Source organism: Dendrobium catenatum, unplaced genomic scaffold (genome assembly GCF_001605985.2).
Source record: "Dendrobium catenatum unplaced genomic scaffold, ASM160598v2 fragScaff_scaffold_1284, whole genome shotgun sequence".
Lineage (NCBI taxonomy): Eukaryota > Viridiplantae > Streptophyta > Magnoliopsida > Asparagales > Orchidaceae > Dendrobium > Dendrobium catenatum.
Window position 1 is genome coordinate 1,954,034 of NW_021319746.1, and position 20,792 is coordinate 1,974,825.

Genomic DNA, 20,792 nt, shown 5'->3' on the forward strand with positions numbered 1-20,792 from the left:
GACAATGTAAAGAAGCAAACAATATGACATTAATATCATTAAAAAAAAAAGAATGCACTAATATATATTCATTACTCAACTTCAGCAAAAACAAGAAACCAAAGCAACCATCCTCAGATGGTATACAAATATATATATCTACATTATATATTGAGACTGTTTTCTATCTTGTGTGTATAAACACCAACACAAAGAAAAAATAAAAAAATCTACAGTAATACTTCACCTGAAGAAGCTGTATTTGGGGATGCTTCCATTTCTACATCCTGCACTGGAAAATCAAAATCAAAATTGAAGTCAGGAATATCAAAATAAAGTGGCTCTGTTTGTCCATTATTCTCCAATATAGGACTATCTATTAAAAGCTTCTCTAAATACTCTGAAAAATCTATACTATTTTCCCCTTCTGCAGACTTGCATGAGTCTTCTTCCCCAATGGATATATGATCCACATTAGCGCACAAGTCATTAATGCCATTACAAACCGACTGAGAACTCTTTGATGGATCGGAACTTAACTCTATTGCTTCCATGAGAGATGGTTCATACTTTATAATCTGCTTATCAGATGAGCCTAATCCATCTTCTAAGGCAGGAAGCCTTCGCTTCTTATTCATCTCAGACCTCCATCGGCCGTTTATGTTCTGCTGCACCAGTTGGGATAAAAAAGTAGGACTCTGTACAGCCATTGCGAGAAATGAGAGCATCTGTTGTTGATTCAGTTCCATTACTTGGAGACGCTGCCTCAAATCATTTAGTTCGGCATCAGTGTTTTGTTGATGCTGCCTTACTGTTACCAGCTCCTGCATGAGAAGATTCTTATCTCTTTTGAGCCTTTCAATTTCCTCCTCAATACCAAATTGACCAACTTCAACGGCTTTGACAGAGGATGGTTTCCCTTGAATTTGTTGCTGCGGATTAATATTGTTGTAGGGTGATTTCTTTCGTGTGATAGTTTTTAATAGAACCTTTTGGCCTTTTACAAATCCATCATTTTTAAAGACCCACTTGTCATGATCAACTTTCCTGAAGCCCTGATTATAAAGAAAGATGTGAAGCACTTAGACAAATATAAATAATAATAAAGCCTATATATGAATTAATGGAGAATATATGGCTTAATTTAATCCATTAGACAAGAGCAAGTGTAAAAATGCGAGTAAAAAACATTAAATTTTTACACAGAAAAATAAAACCACGGTTAGGGAAGAAAAGTGCAAAGGAAGGTTTTCTATCTGGCTTAAAGGAGCCGTCAGCTCCCTGATAGGAAGTACTTGAGTTTGCAAGTAACCCTAAGGGGCAATACTTGAGTTCGCAAGCAAACCTATCAATAATTAGTGAAAACAGTGAGAAATAGGTTGATTTCAGAGAGAAATCAGCAAAACGATGCAGGAATTTTAGAAGATTGGAGAGAAAACACGATAAAACTTCTTCTATTCAATCCACGAACGAGAAAAGCAATGCAAGATACAAGTTTCTTCGATTCGAGAGGAAGAAACAACTCTCCAAATCTCTAGCAAAGCCTAGTGCCCAAAAAGAACAAACTCTAGATCTCAAATCTCTTCCAAATTCAAGATGGAAAGAAAACCCTAACCAAAAAGACTAATTAAAGCCAAATGACTCTTAAAAAAGACTAAACAGCCATTAATTCAAATTTTTCCTCCTAACAACAATTACATTAAACAATTGGGCCCACTAGGGCATCCGCCCCCGTCCCTTTGGTTCCACCCCCCCACCTGGCTCAGCCGGTCCAACCTTACTAAAATCTTGAATGCTTGTGGTCGCTAGACACAGGTTTACAGTTAAAGACAATACATACATAAAGTTTAAAACTAGTCAGTAAATATTAGATTTCCACTTAAATATCAAAGTCAAGGGAATAAAAGAAAGGACAAGAATGCCAAAATAAATAGTGCACAATCATAACAAAAACCAATCACTAGAAAATTATTGTCATACATTCCCGCACTTGCCAATCCTAATCCTCATTTCTTCTTTCTGGTGATTCTAAATCTGCTAGAAGCAGACATGAATGTTTTCTTGTAGAAGGGCGTTTTAAGCAAGTATTTGGGACAAACTTGATTCTTGTAGATAAAGCCAAGATGGCATTGAATTTTAGAAATAAACATGTTTTAAGAATAATGAAAGCTGTGGACAAGGTCAATTCCACTATGAGAAGATCAATCAGAGCTCAAGAGAATTTCATCAAGCATGTTTGAAGTGTAGTGAGCCATTAGAGTCCATAGGTTTATAATGCATAAAATGATTGCTATTTGCCTGAAGCCTGAAACGGGAATTTCAATCCTAAAATTCTTAAAAATATGCAAAAACTATTGTTTAATTCTTTCTCTAAATATATTGGAATTATGTTGGACCATATTTTTAGCAAAAATCCCATCATTTGACCATTATTCCATTTATTCTCATTAAAAGCAATTATTATTAGTAAATCATTAAATATAACAACAACAAAAACATCAACCTTTATCCCATTACATGGGGTCGGACACATGAATAATTTTTCTCTATTGTTGTATTAGAAGTCAAAATTTCATTTAAATCTAATTAAAAAAAAAAATCATTTTTAATACTTTTAAACAAGTATTTTTATATGTACATCTACCTTTCTTAACATAATACATTTACTCTCCTAACTGTGTCTTCAGAAGGCCTACAATTTATGAGACCAAATTATCTAAGGCGACTTTCTCTAATCTTATCTACCACTACAGCTACACCAATATTTTCACGTATATACTCATTTGGAATACTCTAAGAGTAAAGTCACTTAACACCTAAGCTTTCTCATCTCTGAACATTTAACTTAATTTTATGCTTCCTTTTTAATGGTCAATATTTTGCGCATAAAACATTGCATATCTCACCACCATTTTTTAAAAATATTCCTTCAGTTTGAGGGTACATTTCACCACCATTTTTTAAAAATATCCCTTCAATTTGCTACTGTTGACCTCGTTTTTCTCCCGATTTGCCATCGGACGCGCTTGATTGAATTGATCGAGCCTCGTCGGGCCTCTGATAGGTGTTTGATTATTTGGCCCTTCCAGTTTTTGCAACCAAAATGAAGTCTTTATCTGCTGCTCGGCCACATTTCTGTCGGAAATTTTGTTTTATTTTTTATTTTTGTTATTTGACACAGCTAGCTACTGTTAATGCTGGTTATTAGACTAATGGTGAAAACTGGTTGAAATTAATTTGTGGTCTACTCTTTGTTGAAGGAGAAGTCGTGCTCCTTGGATTTAGTGATAGTTATGTGGTTTTCTGGTTTCAGGAATACAGTTGGATGTCACAGCAGCACTGGTTCCATTTCGATTTTGCTCTTGCAACCAAACTTGCGGATTATCTAGGCAAGGACCGAAAATTCACAAAATGTCGAGAGATATTTGATGCCATGATCAAGCCATGTTGGCGTGATCATCTTAAAAGCAGAACTCCTAAACAAACAATTTAAATTAACATAAATTAAAAGCATAATTCATGGGCAATTATGTATTTTATAATAAAATCTCAAAAGCAGAACTCCTAAACAAACAATTAAAATTAACTTTAAAGTATTAATAAGCACTTTTAAAAATATTATTCAAACATATATCATTATTGAAACTCCATTTTATTGAACGGCTTTTTCTCAACCTCCTTTTTTAAAACTCCTTTTTATGTAAGCATAAACCGAATCAAACGAAGCCTAATTAAAAAAAATTATTTTTGATACTTTTAAACAAGTCTTTTTAGATGTACATCTATCTACCTTTCTTAATATAGGCTGGATCTAATACATTTACTCTCCTAACTGTGTCTTCAGAAGGCCTACAATTTATGTGACCAAATTGTCTAAGGCGACGCTCTCTAATCTTATCTACCACTACAACTACACCAATATTTTCACATATATACTCATTTGGAATTCTCTAAGAGTAAAGTCACTCGTACACCTGAGCTTTCTCATCTTTGAACATTTAACTTAATTTTATGCTTCCTTTTTAATGGCCAACATTTTGCGCATAAAACATTGCAGATCTCACCACCATCTTATAAAAATATCCCTTCAGTTTGAGGGTACATTTCAATCACACAAGAGGCCAGATGCATTCCACGATTTCAACCATCCAATTTGAGTTATACTAATAATATCCCATCTATTTCACCATTACTTTGAACAGCAGACACAAGACATCTAAAGCATGCACTCTTTTTAATAACTTGATTACTCAATATCATAATTCCGCCATTAGATTATTAATATTATAATTACACTATGTATTAGTAGTTAAACACAATGTAATAAATAAAAACAAATAATGAGGTGTCCTACTCTCATTGGTTTAGTCATCTTGTTTATGTTATTCAAGTCTATATATAGCAGGTCCTTTCTGTAATCTGATCAAGGAAATAATATAAGCTTTCTTTAATGTCTTTCATTTCTTTCTCTGCCTCTCATTCCCTGTCTTAGTCCAGATCTTGCAAAGCAAGATCTCTTACCTTTCTTCATGGTATCAAGAGCGGGCAATCAAGTAAGGTGAAGATGACGAACAGAGCTTCTTCCCAAACCGACGAACGTGAGGAATCGAAGACTCAAGATATGCTGGTCTACCCTGAAATTTGTCGTTTCTAATCTCAAATCCATTGTGCAAATCCAACTTACATCTAAAAATTACTCCATATGGAGATCGCAAATCACCAAAATTCTTCGCGCAAACGGTTTTGATTCTTTTCTTGACTCAAACATCTCAAAATCTACTCGATTTCTTGTTCAAATCGACAGTTCTTCCACGCCTAATCCCGATATTTCGAAATGGCTCCTCACGGACCAAAATTTGTCCGCCGCCATTTGTTCTACGATCTCCTCCCCGATTCTTCCATACATTATCCATCTTGATTCCACCTCCGAAATATGGATTACCCTTAAAACTCAGTTTCAATCCACCAATCGTTCTAAAGTTATTCAATTAAAGAACGAATTACATCATATTTCTCTCAAGAACTCCATGACTCAATGCCTAACTGAAATAAAATATTTGGTTGACAACATAGCTTCGGCCGGCTCCAAGGTGGATACCAAAGACATTATCCTGTATGTTCTTAAAATATTTGGTTGACAACATAGCTTCGGCCGGCTCCAAGGTGGATACCAAAGACGTTATCCTGTATGTTCTTAAATGCCTTCCACCAACTTACCAATTCTTTAAAACAACCATCAGAACTATGTTGACCCTATTAGCCTCGACTTCTTAGAAAAGAGGTCAATCTTGCTTCTGATATGTCTCGTCTTTCATCTATACCTGATCTGAACATAGCACTTGTTTCTAACCGTGGTCGAGGTCGCCGCAACCGAGGCCGTGGGTCTCATAATTTCAACAATTCAACTCAACCCGCAGCAAATCCCTCATTCGTTTGCCAAATTTGCCTCAAGAAAGGTCATGCGGCTCCTAATTATTGGCCCCAATATATCCCTAAGCCTTCAACATCCTCCACGGTCTGGTTTCTTGATTCAGGAGCATCTTCGCATCTCACTAATTCTCTTGAAAATCATATTGTTTCCTCTCCGTATCATGGTCCGGAAGGTATCACTATTGAGGACAACAGCTTAGTAAGTATAGCTAATTCTAGCGTAGGTTTGCTACCAACACCGACTCGTAAGCTTACTCTCTCTCAACTTTTTCATACTCCAAATCTTAAATACAATTTGTTATCCATATCTCAGCTTACTAAAGACAATAATATTTCTATTACCTTTCATCCTAATGGCTTCAAGGCTTTGTTTTGAAGGACCTGATGACACAAGAAGTGCTTCTTCGAGGACCATGTAACAATGGTCTTTATTCTGTCAAGACTACTATGGAGCTCTCGCATCAAGCGTACTCCGCAACCGCTTCATCATCCTCCTAGCACAATCGTTTGGGACATCCAAATAAATACATCTTACATGTTATTGCTGTTTCTAACCCTAATTTGCATATAGATCTTAAAAATAATTCTTGTAATTCTTGTAATCTTTCAAAAGGTATAGATCTTAAAAATAATTCTTGTAATCTTTCAAAAGGACATAAACTTCCTTTTGAAGGATCTTTAACTCGTAAGAAATCTATTTTAGAACTCGTACAATCTGATATTTGGGGTCCTGCACCTGTTGTTTCATCATATGGTTTTCAATATTACGTTATTTTTATTGACAATTTTTCTAGATTTATGTGGATTTACCCTATCAGATTTAAATTTGAGGTTGCTGAAAATTTCACTCGCTTCAAAACTCAGATTGAAAAATATACATCTAACAAATAAAGTGTTTATGTACTGATGGCGAGGGAGAATATCTTAGTCACACGTTCACTCACTTTCTTCAAACTCATGGCATTTATCACCAAATATCATGCCCTTACACCCCCGAACAAAATGGAGTAGCCGAGCGAAAACATCGACATATAATTGAGACAACTCGCTCTCTTCTTCACACTTCCCATGTTCCTTACATTCACTAGCCCGATGCCGCTCTGAAGGCAATCTATCTTATAAATCGCATGACATCCACCAATACCAAAAATGTATCTCCTTTCGAACTCCTACACCACACGAAACCCAATTATACTCACTTGCGTACCTTTGGATGTGCATGTTTTCCTCTTACACCTCCGCATGCTCATCACAAACTTCAACAAAAATCTAAACTTTGTGTTTTTCTTGGATATCCTGATACTCACAAAGGATACAAGTGTTTAGATATATCCTCAAAGAAGATCATTATCTTGAGACACTAATTTTGACGAGCACCAATTTCCGTTTTCTCACAACCCTTCGGAAACTTCAATTTTGCCTGACGACACTGCCTTTTTTGTTAACCCCGGCCTCTGCTCAAGTCCCGCAAAACACACAAATTCAGTCCAATCCTAAACCGGTTGACGGTTTGTCTCAACATCACCCAAATATTCAACTGCCTCAGCACTCTCCGAGCACTTCTATTCCTATTTCTACTCCTCCATCTCCTCCTCAAACCAACGCTATTCGGCACCCTATGATAATTAGACAGAAAATTGGTTCCTTAAAACCTATCATGCGATTAAACCCGCTTCACTAGCAACTCCCAAAGTCTATTCAACCCGACCCAACTGCCTACTCGGAAGTCGTCAAGCTATGGCCGATGAATTTTTTGCTTTACAAAAACAAGGAACCGGGAGTCTTGTTCCTCCACCTAAGTCTTCTGTCCTTGGCTGTAAATGGACATACCGTACCAAATTCCATGCTGATAGATCGGTAGCTAAATGCAAAGCTCGTTTAGTGGCGCTGGGAAGCAATCAAGAATTTGGTCTCGATTACACTGAGACCTTTAGTCCCGTGGCTAAATTACCTATTATTCATATACTACTTACAATTGCTTTGGATAATGATTGGCAGGTTCAACAGCTGGATGTCGCCAACGCCTTTCTTCACGGTAATCTTACTAAAGCGGTATACATGAAACAACTTAAAGGCTTTGAGGATTCTACTCATCCGAACTATGTCTGTCGTCTTCACAAAGCACTATATGGTCTCAAACGAGCCCCGCGAGAATGGTATAACACTTTTACGGTTATTTACTTTCTCTTGGGTTTCAAAATAGTTCGTCTGACCCATCGCTATTTATCTTTACTAAATCAAATATTCAATTATTTCTGCTCATTTATGTTGACGATATTCTCTTTACTGGTAATAATCAACAGATGATTTGTAAGATTCTTGACCAATTAAACTCAAAGTTCTCTATGAAGCATCTCAGTGTTGTTCATACTTTTCTGGGCATTCAAATTGATCGTCATGGGCAGCAATATTTTCTATCCCAAAAGAATTATGCTACTTCTCTTCTTGACCTAGCTTAAACTAACTCAATGCAATCCGATTAACAATCCAACATGTACCAAATTTTTAAAAGACTTTCAACAAGATGTCGTCCCCTCTCCGATCCAAACCTTAACCGAAGACTAACGGGCTCTCTTCAATACCTCACGCTCACTCGGTCGGACATCGCCTATAGCGCTAATCTTCTGTCTCAAAACATGCACAATCCACTACCTCAACACATCTTTCTCCTCAAACGTCTTCTCCGCTACATCAAAGGTACGTTGCACTTTGGTATACAAATCACTAAATCTAATCTGTGTCTCACTTCATTTTCAAATGCGGATTGGGCTGGTGATCCTACCTCTCGAAAGTGTACGTCTGGATATTGCTCCTTTTTAGGAGATACTCTTATCTCCTGGACAGTCAAAAAACAGCACACGGTAGCTCGATCATCCACTAAATCCGAATATCGTGCCTTAGCCACTCTGACTGCCGATGTTATATGGCTTTGTAAACTGCTTGTTGAATTCAAAGTTCCTCAAAATCAACCTACTAACATATATTGTGATAATACATCGGCTATTGCCTTGGCTAACAACCCGGTTTTCCATGCTCGTACAAAACATATCAAAATCGATCAAAGATTTGTTCGAGATCATATACAACATGAGCATTCGCATTTTACCCATTAATACGCTGGACCAGGTAGCCGATATATTCACAAAATCTTTATCTACTCCAAGATTTCAGACACTATGACTCAAACTGACCGTTCTCCAGAACCCATCAGTTTGCGGGGGACTATTAGTAGTTAAACACAACGTAATAAATAAAAAACAAATAATAAGGTGTCCTACTCTCATTGGTTTAGTCATCTTGTCTCTGTTATTCAAGTTATATATAGCGGGTCCTTTATGTAATCTTATCAAGGAAATAATACAAGCTTTTTTACTGCCTTTCGTTTCTTTCTCTGCCTCTCGTTCCCTGTCTTAGTCTAGATCTTGCAAAGCAAGATCTCTTCCCTTTCTTCACTATGTATTCAGTTTTAGATCTACCAAAAGAAAACCTTTATGCTCTAATGTTGACCTCCATAATTTAAGTTTTTCATCAACTCACTCTCTAGTCTTATCAACTAGAAGAATATCATTAGCGTAAAGCATACACCAAAATACATCCTCTAGCACGTATCTAATAAGAACATTCATAAGTAAAGCAAAAAAAATATGGGCTTAAAACTGATCCTAGCCGTAAACCAACTCAAAAATATTTTGATCAAACCACCTTATGTTTGAATACAAGTAACAACTCTCGAATATAATAAATATATTACTATTTTACTATTAAATAGTTAAATATATTACTATTTTATTACTAAAATTAGACTAATTCATCACCATTTAATCCTTTTGTGTTACGTGAAATGATATTTAATTTTCTATATATAATCTTGATAAAAAAACTATCAAACAAATTTTCTCAGCATTTCGAAAGTTCTGAAAACATCTTCCATAAAGGTTGTTATCTCTAAGACAATCATTTGCATGTTGTATGGAGTGAGTAAAATATGGAATTTTCTTTTTCATCTTTTTAAGTCTTTGGTGAGGCTTAATGTTCTTACGCTTGTACTCAGAGACTAGAGTAGCGCGCTTACTTGTTAACGAAAGCACATAGGTTGTGAAAAAACATCTAGTAGGACTTTCTATCCTCTTCCTTCTTTGACATTGCCAACTTGTGGATCCGTGGACTCCATGCTGCTTGCTCACCAATTAGTGAGACTATTATAATTAATTGTAATTATTTATATTTATTAATTTTGTAAGTTTCCCATTAAAAGCCCTTCTAAGTTTGTATGAATACACTCAATTATTCGCAAATTCATTGTCATTTTACAAACTAATGAAGAATGAGAGTTATGATAATCAACAGCCTAATGGAGAGCTCAAAAATTGTATCAAAGGTTGAAGAAAAAAAAAGTCTTACTCAAAGCCTCCAATTGAGAGCTAAAAGCAACAGACCATAGCAAATATAGTCAATTAAGATACTCTATGGTGTACCTAATACAATAATGCTTGACATAAAACAGAAAAATGCTGGAAACTTCATGAAAAATCACAAAATGGAAGTGAATAACATAAAGAGGATAGGCAAAAACGTGTATATATATATATACATCACATATGGGAGAAGCCAACACCAAAGAATCGTACATTCAATTCCACAAAGAAGAAATGAAAAATATAAAAAATCTACTAAGATCATTGGAAAAAAAATATCTTCAATAGGTACTTGTACTATAGCATTCTCACGTGCTACCTTCCCTTCTCTTCTCATGCCTATAAAGTCTTAAAGATACCCATTTCTAACATATGGATCATTGTTTTAAGTGCTACAAACCATACCGCTAACTCATCACATAAATTTATTTCATATAATCCTTGTCCTAGCACCAAAAAAAAAAAAACAAACAAACATCATTAATGGATCTTTAAAAACCATGACCAATAAAGGGGATATTCTTATAAACAAATGCCTCGCACTCCACAATATCTTCCATGTGCTTAAATTATTTACCAACTTATTATCTATTTAAAAAATAATTAAATATTCTAAATGTACCATTGAATTTTATTATCCATATAGTGTCTTTTAGGAACATGGAATGAGGATGATTAGTCTTTGCTAAAGAAAGGGATGATCTCTATCACTTTGAGGAAGCCAATGTTTAAGAAAGCATCATAAATCTAAACGTTATCATTAAAAGAAAAAAAAAATCCTAAATCTATACTACTATTAAAGTGTGACTTATGATTATGCCCTTAAGCCATCCGCACCGTTGATTATGCCCTAAATCTATACTACTATTAAAGTGTGACTTATGATTATGCCCTTAAGCCATCCGCACCGTTGCTTTTTTTAATTAAAATTAATCTGCTTCGTCTGATTTCGCGCTGCTTTGAAATCCACTTCATTCCATTTATTTCTTCGGTTCGCCTTCTTATCATATCTAAAAGAGTCGCTACAAGGAGCTGCTTCACCTCTTCTCCCCCTGTCGGATGGGAAGTCGCTCGGGCTTCGCGTTAAAAAGAGTTTTGAACGAGTCTCGGCTTCGCATGCCTGTCTTGCCCTTTCTTTCTTTGGTTTAGCGTGAGGAGTCCTGAAACAATTTCTTTATTCGGCTTCGCGTGAGTAGTTTTGAAAGAGTTGCTAAAAGAAGCTTCTTCGTCTTCTTCTCCTGTCACATTGAAAGTCACCATGGATTCCTCTTCTTATGGTGAGGAAGGAGATGGCAAATCGGGTTGCTGAAATCGGAAGTCACAACTCTTTCTATTTTTCAGTTTTTATTCGCCTTGTTCTCCGCTCAGATCAGAAGTAACAACAGATTCCTCTTCTCAATTCCTCTTCTCAAGGCGAGGAAGGAGATAGCAATCTGAGTTTGCTGAAATCGAAAGAAAAGTCACAACTCTTTCCTATTTTTCAGTTGTGCGAGATTGAAAGCTAAAATAATTTTCTTTTACTGAATTCTGTCTATACGCGAAGAAACATAAATACATTTTTCTTTTTAGCAAGTTTCTTTTTATTTGTCACTGCAAGAAATTAAATAAATTGGAATGATCATCACAGTCTGATGAAAGTGACTTGAAATTTGAGTTAGAAGCTACTCCCAATCACAGCGAAGAAGTATCAACTGAGGGGGATTAAAGTGTTACGGCAAAATCATGTCATTTCAAATAATTGCTATTTTCATAAACCTTACATACATTGGTTTAAAAGAAGTGAATGTTTAGATTCTGTGCTCTTTTGTGAAGCTTGTTTCCTGAAATGCTTTTTATGTAAAATTCTCCCTGGTGTTTATCTACCTTCAGCATTCCCTTGAGTTTATCAGAAGTTTTTGTTGAGAGAGGAGAATGAATAAAATGACTTGCGAGGGTGAGCAGTTACATATGTAAATAAAATTTATTAAATTGTCTTTATGATTGGTATTTCCCCATAAGTTGGTTCCTCTTCCTTTTAGCATATAAATCGGCTCCTGTTCTTTATTTTGCAAGCATGGTACATAGCCACATGTGTAGCAATGTATGTTCTTGTCGATCTGCATGATAAAAACATGCAATTTTGAAATGCTTATATTTTCTATTTTCTATTTATTGTAGTCAGGGTTTCATCTCATGTTAGCTTTTTATTGGCTTATAACTAGAACAATAAAGAGTACACTAGAGAGGGAATGAACAGAATGCTGAGGTAGTATTGTTATAAAAAACTCTAATGTCAGAAAAAGCTTCTAGATTCTGTGAGCAAGAAGCCTGTTGCTACTCATTGTCTAATAGCTATTTAAACCTCAACAAATTTTTATGTTACTGCCTGTTTGGTTTTTATTTACATTGTTGTCATTGACAATTCTCATTCTTTATTTTTAGTTTGAGTTTTTCTACAATTGAATGAACACAAAGATAGTCAAGTCTATATATAGTTTTGTTGACATATTTATCATTTCCTTAATTAATATAATAAATAGTCTTCTAAAAATATGCTTGAATTTATGTTAAAAATTTATGTTCATTTTTTTATTTCTTCTTTGCATTAAGTAACCTCTTATCTTCTATTGCTTCTGCCATAATTCATTTGTCTCCTCAGTAGTTTTTATTATCACTAAACTTTTAAAGCTTTAAAAGGATGTCCAACCACTACACCGTTTACTTTGTCGGTGCTTCCAAAGGAAATCCTTAAAAAGGAGGTGTTGGAGCAGTGATACACAATTCCAAGAGAGATGTGATAGATATTTAATTGAAGTTTAAGAAGTTTCATTATATGATTATAAAAGTATAATGTGTTGTGCAACTATTTTAGAATTTAACCATTTCTTCACACCTTTTTGTTGAAGGTTGCTGGCATGAACAAGCCTATGGGTTCTACTACCAATAATGCTATAGAATATGAGGGCTTGATCATAGGACTTGAGAAAGCTACTGAAATGGGTTACAAAGATGTTCGTGCAAGGGGTGGTTCGCGCAAGGGGTGGTTCATAGCTTTGTTTGTAGGTAAGTTTGATGTTCACATTCATTGTTGTCGGTTATTATCTATATAGTCTAATTTGGAAATCACTGATTTCAAATTCTATGCAGATTTGTGATATGGTATATGTTTTGGCTTTAACTTGTTCAGACAGTTTTATTTTCTGCTTTAATTTGACCATTTTTCTCACATAAGTTTCTTTATTTTCTCCTAAATTTCTTTAAAGAGCTTTATTTTTTGGGATTACTTTTAAAATCTTAATTATGTTGTTCCTAATACATAAATGGAAACTGAAAGATTTGGTTTTGTATGTAGGGTAGAACTTAATTTACTCTTGTGGCCTATCCATCCTTGGTTTCTTCTAATAATTTTATTCATTGCTTGGCAACTGGAGCACATGGTGTGAAAGTTTTCAAGTCATTTCATTCAATGGCCCATGATAAATCCATTGTTTCACCTGATTGGTTGCAGTCTAACATGAGAAAGCCTAGTCTCAAGGTGTGTGATTTCTATTTGAGTTTGTTATATTTGTAATTTGAAAATTTTGGTTCAGAACTATTTGCAATATCTAGCTTCTTTTTAAATCTCTATTAGGAGGATGAAGCTGAGGCATGCTTTAATATATAACAATTAAGAACGAATCTTTACAATTCTTTCAACTGAGTTGATTTTGCATGATAGAAGACTAAAGCAGCAAAGTATAACAAAGCTAATTTGTTTTATATCAAAGAATATTAAAGCTTCTCATAAATTTGGCAAAAGAGGTAAGGCTATTAAAAATGACATTGATACTGTTCAACTTGATAATTAGCTTTAGTTCGACTTATATTTCAATTATTACATAGCAAGTTCAATAAAAATATGACTGTTTGATTGCCACTCAATGTTGGCTCGATAATATATATGTGCATTTGTATGGATAAATGTATGTGTGGCAAGTGGCAACAAATATATTTTTACATATAAAAACATAAAATAGATTTCTATTTTGAAAATATATCTTATTTAAAAGGTGGCTCATTTGTTTAATGAGCCAGGAAGATCAAACACTAAGTTCCCATAAATTTGACTCATTTACAACCATAACACTAGGAATATGCTTAGCCATATGGTTTGCTGACATCTCTAAAAATACTATTGTGATAGGTTTTTTTTTTGCTATACTTTTTTTTTGTTTTGAACTAATTTAGTCTTCTAGCATGTTCTATATTAATTTTAAAATCAATCGATTGGGAACACTTATATTATACATAAATTTGTTTATTATTTTTCATCTAACCTTAATGAGTTTGTTTGAAGACTAATAGAAATTTATATGCATATTGATATGTATAAATTATTTACAAATATGCAAATATTGCATGTAATATTCATCTAGCATTTAATATCATTGATATGAAAGTCAAAACTTAATTTTATATTTTATTATATCATTTTTAAATTTTTAAAATTTTTTATTGACGTGCACCATGTGCACATGCATTTACACTGTGCAATAAAGATAAGATCTAGTTTCACCACTTTCTTGATTACCAATCATTTGTTACTCTCAAAACTATGTTTCCTATAATATTTAAAGAAATCAATATTAAAGACATTCACTATGATGTTTGTGAACTGGCTAACCACAAACTATTAACTTTCCAATAAGTGGCACAAGGCCCTTATTCTTTTTTCTTGCATTGAAGGTAATATTTGGAGACTATTCACTACAGTACCTATCATCTAAGGGGCTCAATGATTTATATATTTTATCAATATGATTGTACTTGTTTTCCTTGGATTTTTTTAATAAAAGTCAAATGTGTTGTGAAGATCATCTTTCTCACCTTTTAAAACATGATCAAAAATAAATTCAGAGTTGAAATTAAAAGAGACAGATTTGATAATTTTAAAAATTATTTAAACAATTCTCTCTCCTTACACTTTCAAGAAAAAACTAATACATGAGTACTAATGTCTATTACACCCCACAAAATAGAGTGACCCATCAAAAGAATAATACCTGCTTGCTACCATAAGGGCTTTCATTTTTCAAAATAATACTTCAAAATATTATTGGGAGAAGTTATTTTAACAACTATTCATGTCATAAATCGGTTATCAACAAAGGTTCCCGAATTAAAAGTCATACACAAATCCTAATCAGATTCTTTCCTTCAATATCTCAAATAACAATACTCTCAAAATATATGGAATGTTGTCATTATTCATAGGTATTTCCAAAATAGAGGAAAACTCAACTCACAAGCAATTAAATATGCCTTCATTGACTATTAACTAATATAAAAAGAGTGCATATGTTGGCACCCCACTACAATAAATATCTATCAACTGATATCACTCTTAATGAAGAAGAGCATTACTTTTTATAACTACTTATCTTAAAGAAGCAATAACATTAAAAAATAAGAATAAGAAATATCATTCCTTAGTAGTTGCATACTTTTTCAATCCCTAACATAGTCTCTAAGGCATTAAACAATAAGAATGTGAATAATGCTATGAAAGAGGAGAAGAAATCTCCTCATAAAAACAAAACATAAGATTTGATGGATTTACATAAAAAAAGAAATCAATGAGATATAGATGGGGCTTTATTATAAAGTATAAATTAAATGGTTTACTAGAAAGGTATAAAGCTAGATTCAATGTAAAAAATTACACTTAAATGTATGGGTATGATTACATTGAAATTTTTGCTTTGGTTGCTCGCATGAACACGGTTCGAGCTCTTTTATCATTAGCAACTAATATGGACTGAAAAAGTCAACAATTTGATGTTATAAAGGCCTTCTATAGTGATCTGGAGAAGAAGGTATAAAAAAGATACCACAAGTATTTGGTTTAAAAACAAATGCACACCAAAAATATATAATATAAATTGAAATAATCTCTAAGAGTCTGGTTTGGAAGATTTGCTTAGGTGATACTTAACATGGGATATAAAGTAGAGAAAACCATATATTATTTTTAAAACGAGTAGCTTTAGTCAAAGTCTTAGCATAACTAGTTTATATTGATGACATTATATTGAATCAGATGGAATGAAAAACTTAACGAATATGTTGCTTCAATAATTTGAAGTCAGAGTTTTAGGCAAGCTAAAGTATTTCTTGATATTAAGCTTATACATTTCCAACATGGAATCTTTATACAACAACAAAAACAACCCTTTATCACACTACGAGGGGTTGGTTATTTTCTCCATTATGTCCTATTAAAAGTCAAATTCTCATTTGAATTTAATAAAAAATATCATTTTTTTAATATTTTATATTCAAGTTTTTTTATGTCTACCTCTACTGAAATAATTATATCACAATAAAAATCTATAACAAACCAACTGAAAGAAACAAGAAAATTGGGATGCAAGTTTGTCAAAAAGCCAAATTAAATTTTATCATAGATTTGAAGACACCTCATAAAACAAAATGGTAAAAAAAAACTTCTAATCAATCGTGAGAAGATTTATTTACTTACCACATGCTAGACTCAACATTGCTTCAAAAATTATCATTGTAATTCAATTCTTGAATAATAGTAAAGAATCACATTTTATGACACTATATAAGATTCTACAACATATAAAGAGAACCCTGGACAAAAGAATTCTATTAAAAAAGGGGGAGGATTTGACTCTTGAAGTACATAAATGTGGTTTATATGGCTTATACGATTGATAGGAGATCAACTTTACAATACAAATTATTAAGAGGAAAAATTATGCTTTGGATAGATAAAAAATAAAATGTTGTAACAAGATCCAGCATAAAAACAAAATTTAGATCTATGAAACTGAAAATCTAGGAGTTATTATGACAAAAAATTATATTGGAAGAATTAAATGTTAAAAAAAGGGTCCTATGAAGCACATCAAGCATGATCCAATACTTGTTTGGCCGGCTCCTATCTCCAAATTATTTATGAGTACTTAAATCAAGTTCAACATTCCCTCCAAAAGGCCCTTGGTTGGCCCTCCAATTCAAGAAACGTAAATTTGATTGAAAATTGCATAAAGAAGAGAACTATTCTACATCCAATTTGGGCATGGCCAAATTTTGCAACTAGTTTATGTGATTGATTTTTTTTTTTTTTTTTTTTAAGTTGTTAGACACAACATCAATCCACGAGAATTTTCGTTGGTGAGCAAAATTTTGCAAAATCCTTTATTGGTCAGCCACCATTAGATTAGGATGCTTATGCTTTTCAAATACCTCTCCCATGTATCATTTGGTTAATATTGAATGAAATCAATTTTGTTCATCTAAAGCTATTGTAGAAAGGTTTAGTGGCCACTTTACAACTTGGGAAGATTTGCTTACTGTTCTATAACTATTGTACTTTGTTGAGTCAAGTGAGTTATATTTGTATTTTACTTAAGCACCTTCTTCTCCCTCTTCTTGAAGCTCTTGGCCTCCTTTTTAGAGAGTCATCTGTCCAAGGAGATTACAAACAAGTAATTCTATTTTATTTAATCTTCACTCTAAATCCTCAATGACCATCCATAGAAGCTTCTACTTCCATACATTCAACCATAGATAGGTAATTCTTATTTTCATCATGATGGTTCCTTTCTTATTAAGGAAATATCTTATGCGTTGATAGCAAAATAATAATGGTTGAGTTTAATCTTTGTTAAACTTACATATGATTATTAAGGTTTACATGTAGGCTTTGTAGGTGGAGTTAACATAAGTGGTTCATAATTAACACAATATGAGAGTGTTTGTAAAAGTCAATTACTTGGGACGATGGATAGGGTTGGTTTTAAAGTACGAGTTCATATTTATGGAAGGGTAAAGACAAACAAGTTAAAGATAAAAAAATTCTTAATTGTAAAGGGATAAACTAGATGTAGTAGATATCATTTTGCATTAAATCTTCCCAACAGCAACTGATTATTGCTCCTTAGGTTATGTTTCAGATGGGAACAAAAAGAAACTACAGAGAGAATTAGTTTTCAAAAGAGATTCATCTTATAGCCAATTTTACTTGTGCTTGGAGAGATTCCTCTTTGCTTCCATCTTGCTCTCCCTGATTCTTTCAGCTTTCTTAGTATGATGGTCGAGAGAGAGAGAGAGAGAGAGAGAGACCTTCAAATATTAAAAAAACAGCTACAGATATCAAATAGATAAATAAATCTTACTCTAATTTTGTGGCGACAATGATATTGAATCAATGCCTGCTATATATTCCAGAAAAACAGGTTCATTAACCATAATCCGAAGACTATTCTGACAATCAAGTATGCACTTAGTAGATTTAGTAAAACACTATGGACAGGACTCGCAATCTTATCCCCGTGTACACGTGATGCTTACAGCCTTACACCACCAAGCCTTACCAGCACATTCGAAGGAAATTATTACACTGCAATTGTTTGACGGTCCAAGAAAATTGAACCAAGGATATCGATGTTTTTTTAAAACATAGGAGTCACTCCAAAAATAATCCTTCACTTCTAAACCCTTGTAAATCCAAATAGCATCACGCATCAGTAGTTTCTCACATTATTCTGGTCCATTCAAATTTATATATCGACATAACTTAGAATTCCATAGAGAAAACATTCCAGATATAGAATCCAGCAAAATAAGGAAATTCACCCAAATGACGGAATCCTAATTCAATGATCATATGCTATTCTTAGCGTTTTGTACTGTCAAGAAAAAAAAATACGGTAATTACAGAAAGAAAGAAAAGGACTAATGATACACAACAATTAGCTGAGAGGGTAAAGGGTGTTCTCACGTAAGTATTGAGTTGCCTGATAAAGCTGGAGATATTACTATGCTTGAAATACTTGGGCAAAAGATCCCGTGAGAAAGTGTGCTGATCTTTAATGATGAAGGTATTTTCACTATCGCCCCAGCAAACAGTGTCATCCGTAGCGGGATCGTTCACCATATCGTAGCATTTCGTCAGAAATGGAGGAAAGGTGGACGGATGCGGCACTCCACCCCCGCCGGTGCTGCCGTTTGGCTTCTCCGGTTCCATTGGAGTCCCGACTTTGACAGGAGTAGATCAGACCGCGTTATGGAAGCAAGTATTGGATTGCGTACCGAAGAACTTCCAAACCCTAATTTAACGATAAGATTATCAGAAGAAGAAGAGCAGAGGAAATCAGCTGGAAAGAAAGAGCACAGAATCCGTCCTTTTAGGCTCCTCTTTGTTTCTTGGGCTGCAAGCAAAGTAATGTGCCAAAGGCTTTATTTGGGCAGAGAAGGCTCGACCCAAATTCTCTTGGGCTTTTACCTCGCTTTGAGTGCTTATTTCTCTTTGGGCCTCCCGTTACCCTTTCAAAGAATGGAAGGGAATAATATTTGCAGAAAATATTTAATAGTTTTTGCATAAAATTAAAAAAAAAAATCCATAATGTATAATTATTTGAATGGTTTAAAATATAATTTTCTTAGCACAGTGGGCCATAATGAGTAATAATTCATTATATGTGTATTAGCATAGAGCAACAAGAAATATAAATAATTTTGATAAAGGTTATATATATATTTATTTATTTATTATGCTTTGAGATGATTTAAATAAAAATATTATTATAGCAGAGATGTTGTGTTGGATTCCTTAAGCTTCTTATGTCACCATTACATGGTATTATTTTCTATTAAAACAATTTGCATTATAGAAAATGTTAAAATTATATACAAATAAGGAAATATTAAAATTATGAAAATAAATATAATTGCATGATGCATGTAGCTTGTCACCTCCTAATTAATTAGTTTTATAAAGACTCCAAAAAGATGTTTCATATTTTAATAAACTACAAGCCCTATGTCAATAACATTTGAGTTTATAAGTAGGGCGTGAAGCTATTTCCAATGCACGTTGATTAAGTGGCTACCCACCAATTAGTATTCTTATGATATTTTGAATTCTCTATGACTTTAATGCTTATAAATATTTTGAGATGTTGGTCCAATTTTAGGATAGGTTGATCTTGCAAGTTACAATAACAATGTAAATGCTTATATATATATGCATTGTAGGCTGATGTATAATTTGGGGGAAATTGAATAAAGCTTTAGACTAGTTTTTCTCCTGTAAAATCTATCATTCCTTCTCTCTCCCCCTCTCTCTTGCAAGAAGCGCAAGAAGCTCTGAAGATTCCTCATAAAGTTATAACAAATATTAATAATATTGTAATGAAATCATAACCGATGAGTTGATACTATATACAAAAACTCATATTGCAATGTCTCGCACTCCCCTTCCTTTATAGCCATCCTAAAAGATTAAGGCTAGGCCATTAGGATGTGCGGCATGGGAATTAAAATAGTATGAAACCTCATCATAATGTGTATGTTGCTTAAACGACATTTGATTTTGCTCCAAATGTTTGAAGATTTTAAGAAATTCGCACAAATGATATTGCGCATCATATTAGTGCAGCAGATTTATCAATATTAAGTGAAAAACAAAAACTGATAAAACTATATGGATCTAACTTAAGCCAAATGCAATGCTAAAGTAGATAAGACAAGGGCCACTTCACAAAAATATTCACCTTCAAACTTAAGTCTAAATTGTCCGTAATATTTCAAAAAATAAAAAATAAATAAAGTGTGAATTGAGGACTTCCTTGAAAATAGTGATCCACTCGTCATTATTTTCTTTATTGGATTAAGATTGCTTAAGCAAAAAGTGATGTGGCAATGAAGCTTTGAGTTATACTTTTTTCTCTACTATATTTAATAATTAAAAAAAATAAATTATAATTCAAACAAAATCCTAACTAAAAATAAACTAAATGAAAGTTATAAAAATTTGGATTGCTTTCTAGAAGTGTTTGGTTTGATTTGTCAATCTGACTCGATTCTTCTCTCTCTCTCTCTCTCTCTCTACATCTTATCAAAAGTTAAATATTATGCTTTTGGTACATTTTAGTAACTTTTTAACTATATATAATCTTTGAATGTAAGGTGGATTAC

General features: G+C 33.5%; 1 protein-coding gene across 1 annotated transcript; it reads right to left on the reverse strand.

The window, feature by feature from the left end:
* Positions 1-40: 40 nt before the first annotated feature.
* Positions 41-19,009, reverse strand: LOC110106526 (heat stress transcription factor A-1-like). The gene is made up of 2 exons (XM_020836458.2): positions 18,595-19,009; positions 41-1,034 (listed from the first exon to the last, which is right to left on the reverse strand). The coding sequence occupies exons 1-2, from the start codon at positions 18,838-18,840 to the stop codon at positions 210-212; spliced, it is 1,071 nt and encodes a 356-aa protein (XP_020692117.1). The 5' UTR covers positions 18,841-19,009; the 3' UTR covers positions 41-209.
* Between the last annotated feature and the right edge of the window lie 1,783 nt (positions 19,010-20,792).